Source organism: Ovis canadensis, chromosome 3, assembly GCF_042477335.2.
Source record: "Ovis canadensis isolate MfBH-ARS-UI-01 breed Bighorn chromosome 3, ARS-UI_OviCan_v2, whole genome shotgun sequence".
NCBI classification, from domain to species: domain Eukaryota; kingdom Metazoa; phylum Chordata; class Mammalia; order Artiodactyla; family Bovidae; genus Ovis; species Ovis canadensis.
The window spans coordinates 8,475,877-8,484,878 of record NC_091247.1 but is presented as its reverse complement, the minus strand read 5'-3'; the positions used below and the strand labels follow the sequence as shown (position 1 = coordinate 8,484,878).

Below are 9,002 nucleotides of genomic sequence, written 5' to 3'. Positions count from 1 at the left end.
AAACATGACGGCCCCTTACCTAGCAGCTACTATGCGCCAAGTGCTTTAACAATAGCCCAAAGGGATCAGTTCTGTTATTGACCCAATTTTATTGAAGAGGAAATCTGGGCCCAGGAGGTTAAGCCCCTTATTCAAGGCCAGTCAACTAGTGAACTGAACCCAAGTCTGGCTGCTGCGTAAGTTCTGATGCAGTATGTTATTCAGCCTCTCTTGGTTTCATTCCACTCCCAGAGAAAGGCAATGCCAAAGAATGCTCAAACTACCGCCCAATTGCACTCATCTCACACACTAGTAAAGTAATGCTCAAAATTCTCCAAGCCAGGCTTCAGCAATACGTGAACCGTGAACTTCCAGATGTTCAAGCTGGTTTTAGAAAAGGCAGAGGAACCAGAGATCAATTGCCAACACCCACTGGATCATCAAAAAAGCAAGAGAGTTCCAGAAGAACAGCTATTTCTGCTTTATTGACTATGCCAAAGCCTTTGACTGTGTGGATCACAATAAACTGTGAAAAATTCTAAAAGAGATGGGAATACCAGACCACCTGACCTGCCTTTTGAGACACCTGTATGCAGGTCAGGAAGCAACAGTTAGAACTGGACATGGAACAACACACTGGTTCTAAATAGGAAAAGGAGTATGTCAAGGTTGTATATTGTCACCCTGCTTATTTAACTTATATGCAGAGTACATCATGAGAAACGCTGGGCTGGAAGAAGCACAAGCTGGAATCAAGATTGCTGGGAGAAATATCAATAACCTCAGATATGCAGATGACACCACCCTTATGGCAGAAAGTGATGAGGAACTAAAAAGCCTCTTGATGAAAGTGAAAGAGGAGAGTGAAAAAGTTGGCTTAAAGCTCAACATTCAGAAAACTAAGATCATGGCATCTGGTCCCATCACTTCATGGCAAATAGATGGGGAAACAGTAGCTGACTGAATTTTTCTAGGCTCCAATATCATTGCCTATGGTGAATGCAGCCATGAAATTAAAAGACACTTACTCCTTGGAAGGAAACTTATGACTAACCTAGATAGCATATTCAAAAGCAGAGACATTACTTTGCCAACAAAGGTCCATCTAGTCAAGGCTATGGTTTTTCCAGTGGTCATGTATGGATGTGAGAATTGGACTGTGAAGAAAGCTGAGTGCCGAAGAATTGATGCTTTTGAACTGTGGTGTTGGAGAAGACTCTTGAGAGTCCCTTGGACTGCAAGGAGATCCAACCAGTCCATCCTAAAGGAGATCAGTCCTGGGTGTTCATTGGAGGGACTGATGCTGAAGCTGAAACTCCAATACTTTGGCCACCTGATGCGGAGAGCTGACTCATTTGAGAAGACCTTGATGCTGGGAAAGATTGAGGGCAGGAGGAGAAGGGGACGACAGAGGATGAGACAGTTGGATGGCATCACCAACACAATGGACATGGGTTTGGGTAGACTCCAGGAGTTGGTGATGGATGGGGAGGCCTGGCGTGCTGCAGTTCATGGTGTCTCAAAGAGTCGGACACAACTGAGTGACTGAACTGAACTGAACTGAACTTGGTAAAAGTTTCATGAAGCAAAGGGCCCCAGACATTTCAAATTCAGTGACCAGGCTCCCCAGGCCTCAACCTACTGTGGGGTAGTGATGCACACTGCCCTCCTCCTCTGCCCATGGAATCAAGACAACTGCCTTCTAGGCCCTCCTCAAAGATTCCTGCCCCACCCACCTCACACACACACACACACACACACACACACACACACACACTTTTGGGGCCATATTCCCAAACTTGAAAAGAAGTGAGTAGTTCCCACTGTTGAGAAAAAGCAAGAACTCCCAGTCAGGATGCCCCCATTCCAGCCTTCCTCATTCTGCTGCCACGACTCAGGGAAAGCCCCTTCTCCCTCCAGTTCTGTTTTCCTCAAGGAAGCTGGAATCTTAGATTTCATAAAGCCCTTCCACCCCCAAACATCTGGGATGCTGGACTGTACATTCGGGTTCTGGAGGCAGGGAATGGGGAAGGAATGGGCGCAGGTCAGCAGTTCTCCTCCGGATGGGAATTAGCTATTTATCCCCCTTCTGGCCTGTGAGGAATGGTGATACTGCCGTGACGTACAGGCACGTGGAGTGTTTCGGCTCACAAAGTAATCAATAAATGATCACTGAAAACCCATTATGGAACTTCCCTGGTGGTCCAGGTGGTTAAGACTCTAGGACAGGGATTGGGTTTTGGTATTGGCTGTAACTCTGGCTCCTGGTACAACCTAGAAACGTGTCAAGTGCAAAATGAGTATTTGTTGAATGAATTGTTTCCACCTTTCACCTGAGAAAAGACACTTCCACCCCAAAGCCCCGAGAGACAGAAAGAAAAAAAGAGTCATAAAAGTTTATTATATGAAAGAAAGAACATGGTTTCTATACATATATTTACAGAACAGACAGATGTATTTACAGCCAGAGGGAGGCCTTGGTGTCAGCCTTGGATTGTGGGCAGGGGGCGGGGCGGGGTGGGGGTGAGGGGAACAGATGCCCAGAGAAGAGTGAGGAGGTATAAGAAGCCTCCTGTGGCTCAAGCACAGGGCACCCTCAGCAGGAAGGGGAGAAGCAGAAACTGGAGGGAGAAACAGGGGTTCCAGTTCTTCCTGAAGGGAAGCCTGGTGAGTGTGGAGCAGGTAGGACGGAGCCCAGAGTCTGTGTAGACCCTGGAGGTGCACAGGAGATCCTGGAGTTGAACCTGGAATATTCTCAGGCTGGTCACAGTGTCCCTGGGGTGCTCTGGGGCAAGGTCTGTGCCCTTCTGTTCCCATTGCTGCCCGTAGCTGCAGAGGGGAAGGGTCCGTGGGGGTCACAGCTCGCTGGAGCGGATGGCAGGCTCCAGTTTGTGGGAGAGGGCAGTGAGGACCTTGTCGAACTTCTCATAGCGTCGGGCCTGGCTGCTGCTGGCGCCCTGGCTGCCCCATAGGAGGCGCATCTGGAACTCGGTGCTGAATACCTCGAGGAGCTCTGGCCGGGCCTGGAAACCTGTAGGGAGAGGCACGGGGTCAGGTGACCACCATCCAGCTAGGGAAGCTGGGGCTCCTACTTGGAGCCACCACATCCCTCAGGGCCCCATTCCAAGGGACCTCCCCCCATCTCTGCCAGGGATCCCACAAGGTTTGTGGATGAACATAACCAAGCAGTTTAACACCTGGTCTTTGTCCTGTTCCTTGATAGTTCAGTTGGTAAAGAATCCACCTGCAATGCAGGAGACCTGGGTTTGATCCCTGAGTTGGGAAGATCCGCTGGAGAAGGGACAGGCTACCTACTCCAGAATTCTGGCCTAGAGAATTCCATGGACTAGTCCATGGGGTCGCAAAGAGTCGGACACAACTGAGCGACTTTCACTTTTCACTTTCAATAATTAAAAAAAAATATATTTCTTAATTGTGGCAAGTGGGTTCTTTCCCTGCAGCACGCGGGCTCAGTAGTTGCGGTTTGTGGGTTTAGTTGCCCTGAGGGATGTGGGATCTTAGTTCCCCGACCAGGGAACTAAGTCCCTGCAATATATAATTTTTAATGATTAAAGGGACTTCCCTGGTAATCCAGTGGCTAAGACTCCACACTCCCAATGCAGGGGGCCTGGGTTCAACCCTTGGTCAGGGAACTAGATCCCACATGGCACAACTAGAAGATTCCAAATGCTGCAACTAAACATCCCACAACCTACAGTGCAGATGGAAGATCCTGTGTGCCTTGACTAAGACCTGGTGTGGCCAAATAAATAAATGTATATAAATAAATATTAAAAAACAATAAAATAACCAGAAGATAAAATATCACTGCTAACTTGGGGTAAGATACTGGGTGATTCTTTTCTTTTTTGTATTTTTCTGTAAGCTCCAAAACTTGTCATAAGAAATATATACACATTCTGTAAGTAAATGTAAACAAATTTTTGTTTTGTTTTGTTCTTTCTGAAGAAAGACAGGAAAGACGTATACCAAAACGACATTTACCAATCATCAGCTAATTGTTGGGGATTTGTTTTATCTGGGTTTTGTTCAGCTGTTATTTCCAGTTTGTCTACAGTGAACTTTTGTGACTTAAATATTGCTTAAAGAGGTAAAAGGTAGCTTGTCTGAAGCCATTATCTCTGTTTCTTCCATGAGAAGGCATTCTGTTTTCTGATTAAACTGAGAGCTCCTTGAAGACAGGGTGAGTCTGCCTCAGACCCAGGGTCCCAGGCCAAGTGCTTTGTAAACAACCTTGTAAAGTGGGCTTGTCAGGATGCCCACTTCACAGATGAGAAAGCTGAGGCTCAGAGAAGCGAAGATACACAGCTACTGTGCTCTTTGAATCATCTCTGTGTCCCCCAAGCTGACCTGGTGCCTGCCACTAACAATTACTTGTCAATTGCTGAATTGTGAAGAAAAGGGGTGAGAAAAAGAAGTCAGGGAGGGGTGGGACGAATTGAGAAAGTAACTGACACACGTACATGATCATATGTGAAATAGAGAGCTAGTGGGAAGTTGTACAGCTCAGGGAGCTCAACCAGTGCTCCGCGACAACCTGGAGAGGCGGGATGGGATGGGGAGGGAGGTGCGAGAGGGAGGGGACGTATGTATACTTATGGCTGATTCATGTTGTTGTAAGGCAGAAACCAATACAACACTGTAAAGCAATTATCCTACAAATTAAACAAAGAAGAAGAAGTCAAGGAGATGGGGCAGCAAAGAAGGATGGGCAAATCTGAAGGGATGTTTGGAGGAGAAGGGAGAGCCAGTTATGCGGAGGGAGGCCCAGGCTGCACCATCAGCGGTGGCTTGCCCCCCAGATGCAACCAGTGACTCACCCTGCAGCTTGACTTCGGCATTGGTGTGATACAGGCCGCCATGGTGTGCCACTGTGCGGGCGGCCTCCAGGTGGGCCAGCACCACCTCTACGCCATGCTCCGTGCTGCCCCAGGGCTCAGGGCCCTCGGCGGGGGCCGTGTCACATTCCAGCAGAGTGATGAGCGGCAGGATGTGAGGAAACGTGGTGTTGCTCAGCGGGGGGCCTTCTGCAGGGAGAGAGGCATGGCGTTTAGAGGTCTCAGAGGAACCCACCGTCCACCAAGGTCCGGAAACCAAGGATTTGTTAGGGGAAGGGCCCTGCCTGAGGTCCCAAAGAGAGCCCCCAGGATTCTGACTCATGAGACAAACGCTCCCCTTTGGATTCCTCCAGCTGAACCCACTGCACCTTGGCCTAGCCCCGGGGTTGAGGCTGGACCTGGACATGGCACACACATTTGCCAGGTGCAGAAAGTGAGCGTAAGAATGGCCTGCACAGAGCTCAGTCAAGCCCTCAACATCCTCCCTACTGGGAGAGTCTGGGCAGCCCAGAGAGGGCTGGAACCCATCCGAGGTCACACAGCAAGATGGGGGAGGTACCTTTGCCCTCATTGAGGCTCTTGAGGAATGGCTTGAGCGTCTTCTCATAAAGGATGGCACCCTCTGTGTGTCGCTGCCGCAGGGTCACCCATGTCTGTTCCAGCCGGGCAATCTAGGGAGATCAGACTATGAGAGAATAGCCAGGGAAGGGGCCTGCTGGGGCCACAGGCCAGTATGCTGAGCCAACACCCAGATGTGGGATAATAATTATTAGTATAATCACCATTCAGGTCTCAGGGACAGGGCTGATGGCTTTTCACAGGTCTCCCATGAAGTCCTTGCAACAACCCATTTTACATATGAGGGAACTAAGGCTCAGAGAGGACAATAAAGGCACTCCCCTCATGAGACTGCTTTAAGGAATCAGTGTTTGTAAGTACTCAACGTATTTTGTGCATAGTCAGTGCTTGCTAAACGCTAGCCACTTTATATTTATTCTTTCAACTCATATAATGTTCCTCAATCATTTTACAGGTGGAGAAACGGAGAGCAGGGAAAGGGAAAGACTTTATTTGGAAGCAGGTCAGCACCTAGAGGACTCAGTTCTTCCAGTTACTGTCACCAATGCTGCCTAAAAGGTCCTCAAGTTCTTCCTGATTCAATAGACAGCCGTCCCAAAGGGACAAATATCAGGGCTCCTCGCAACAGAGACTAGCTTATGTCCAGTGCTACGTGGGCCCCTCAGTACCTGGGCCATATCCAGGGCACCCATGACCGCAGCAAAGCTGAACATGTTGCCCATGGTCCCTCGAAGCTCGGCTGCCAGCTGGATGGTCTTGTGCAGGAGCGCTGCCCGCTCCTCAGCAGAGCCCGTGCAGCCCAGGATGTCCACGGCCAGCATGATAGACATGGTGTGGAACCTGTTAGAGCGGCCGGGTCAGAAGGGCGGGGCCAGGGATTTAGGGTTGGGGTCCCTGTGGTTGGGCACCGAGGGGCGGAGGATAGAGCCAAAAGTGAGAGGTTGTAACCGGTCAATGAGATTAGGGGGCGCGGCCAGAGTGTGGGCGGGGATAAAGCAAAGTTAAGGGGTTCTGATTGGTCAGTATAAGTCAGGGGCGGGGACAGAGACCCTTGAGCGCCAGGCTGAGGACCGTGTGACCGATCAGCGGAAATCATCGGAAATCATTCGACAGAGCTGTTCTAAGAAAAGAAAGAAGAGAAGCAGGAGCTGATGAGCGGGCCAAGGCTCACAGATTGTGGTCGGTCAAGAGGATACAGAAAGTGAATTCAGAGATAAAGGACTCAGTCTTTGGGAAACCAGGATTACTTGGAACTGGATAAAGAAAGCTGAGCACTCAAGAATTGATGCTTTTGAACTGTGGTGTTGGAGAAGACTCTTGAGAGTCCCTTGGACTACAAGGAGATCCAACCAGTCCATCCTCAAGGAGATCAGTCCTGAATTTTCATTGGAAGAACTGACGCTGAAGCTGAAACTCCAATACTTTAGCCACCTGATGCGAAGAACTGACTCATTTGAAAAGACCCTGATGCTGGGAAAGACTGAAGGCGGGAGGAGAGGGGGACGACAGAGGATGAGATGGTTGGATGGCATCACCGACTCAATGGGTATGAGTTTGAGTACACTCCAGGAGTTGGTGATGGACAGGGAGGCCTGGCGTGCTGCAGTCCACGGGGGGTTGCAAAGCGTCGGATACGACTGAACGACTGAATGACTGAACTGACTGAATGAACTGGATATCAGAAACGATTGGTCACTGGGATAGGGGGCGTGGCTATGATCTGGGGTGAGAGACTGTGATTGGCCAATCGGCCACAGTAAAGAGCAGCGAGGTAGTCCAGGGGGTTGGTTCCCGGTGAGTCCCATGTGCACGCGCTTACCTTTCCAGCAGGTCTAGTCGTAGCTGCCGGCCATGGGGGAGAGTGAGCAGCTCCATGCCCCAGCGGACTCCCATTAGGGTCTGCATCTCCTTGGTAACGCCCAGTATCCTAGCAACCTACAAGGACGCCCAGAGGGCTGATTAATTTCCTGTCAGGGCTGGCCCAAGCCATCTGGGAGTCAGAGAGCTTTATCTAGCAGGGCAGCCTGGCTGGGAAGCCGGCTTTGAATTCCAGGTTTATGACTAACCCTCTGACATGGAGCAAATGAGTTTCACTCTCCCCATCTATGAAACGCAAGATAAATGGGAAAATGCCCAGTGGGGTCTGACATGTGCCAGAGGTGCCCAGGACACTCTTATTCCAGAAGAAATAAGGTCCAGGGAGGGAAAGGGCTTGTCCTACATCACACACTGTACCTAGAACCCAGGGCTTCTTCCTTCATGCCTAGCACTCTTCACAGCGCCACATCTCAGCACTGTTTCTTTTCTTTCTTCTTGAGCTCAGAGACAAGTGTGACCAAATAATCAGTGTTCCCCTCCCCAATACGCACACACACACACACACCAAACTTCAGAGGGAGAAACTGAGGCGTAGATCAAGTTAGGGTCCTTAGATGGGCAGGATTCATTCAAAGCAAAGGCTCAGGCATTAACAATTTATGGACCTAGACAATGAGTTTTGTCCACTAGGTGGGTGGGGGTGGGGAGTCCAGCCTCTTATAGTCCCTGGACCGGCCAAACTGACTCTCACCGAGCTCAAAAAGTGTCCTAGGGAGCCAGACACCACTAGTTTTCAGGACTCCTCAGTTCCAGTGCCAAACTGACATCTGGAGGAAGCAAGAATATCTCCGCTTTTGCTTTTTTTTTTTTTTTTTCAAGGGGAAAATGGGAGCCCAGAGAGGTAAAGTGCTTAGTCAGAGGCACACAGCGAGTAAAGGGCAGCCGTGAAGTTAGGATCCAGGACCAGTCGCTCTACTTAGGGATGTGGGGGTCAGCTCCTCACCACCCTGACCCCTGTCCCAAAGCCAAAGAACAGAGGTATACCCCTGCCCCAGTGCGCACCCAGCACCTACCAGGCAGTCAACCTTGGTGACGTGCCGGGCCAGTGTCCGGGCATCGACCTCTGCCAGCAGCTCCTTGACCTTACGCAGGAGGCCCACCTCCAGTGGCCGGTTATCCTTGGGGATCAACAGTGACTGGAAGGTAGCCGGGTTAAAGGAAGAGGTGGCTTCCACAACAGGGACTGTGAAGGTTCTGCCCCAGTCCCCTTCGGGGGCCCCATTTTCTGACAGTTCCTTAAGCTTTTCCCCATAGCTTCTGGCCTGGCGGCCAGAGGCTTCAGCTGCCACCCACTCTCGGCTGCCACGGACAGGAGGCTGGAGCTGGCAGTAATGGCCAGAGTCCGGGTCACTGTAGCTGCTGAGCGACGGTGATGGGGAGGCCTTGCAGAGGGTGTGGGAGGGGCTGGAGTAAGGGCCCTTGTCTGACTCCCCTTGGGGCTTTGGGGCACTTCCGGGACACAGCTGGGGTTCGCTGGAGCGGCGCGTGACAGGGGAGGCGGGCAGCGCTGTGGCGGAGGGGGCGGCAGGGGCGGCGTGGACACGGGTCACTGCAGGGAAATAAAGACAGACAACTAGTTACCATGACTCCCTAGCCAGTGTGGTTCCCCCACCGCTTTCCCAGAGGACAAGCTCCACCCACCCTACAGGGCTAATATCCCACCTCCCTGCACCCAGGCCAGGCCCAGCTGACGCTGGCACATTGACC

At 50.9% G+C, this 9,002-nt stretch overlaps 1 protein-coding gene across 3 annotated transcripts in view; it reads right to left on the bottom strand.

Annotated features, from left to right (window-relative positions):
• Window positions 1–2,361: 2,361 nt before the first annotated feature.
• Window positions 2,362–9,002, bottom strand: part of SH2D3C (SH2 domain containing 3C) — a 33,307-nt gene continuing 26,666 nt past the window's right edge. For all 3 annotated transcript variants that reach the window (XM_069582334.1, XM_069582335.1, XM_069582336.1), the window contains 6 exons: window positions 8,309–8,844; window positions 7,237–7,352; window positions 6,086–6,257; window positions 5,398–5,509; window positions 4,821–5,027; window positions 2,362–3,010 (listed from right to left, as the gene is read on the bottom strand). In XM_069582334.1, coding sequence (XP_069438435.1) covers window positions 2,835–3,010; window positions 4,821–5,027; window positions 5,398–5,509; window positions 6,086–6,257; window positions 7,237–7,352; window positions 8,309–8,844 — 1,319 coding nt within the window. In that variant the 3' untranslated portion in view covers window positions 2,362–2,834. The remainder of the gene's footprint in view (window positions 3,011–4,820; window positions 5,028–5,397; window positions 5,510–6,085; window positions 6,258–7,236; window positions 7,353–8,308; window positions 8,845–9,002) is intronic.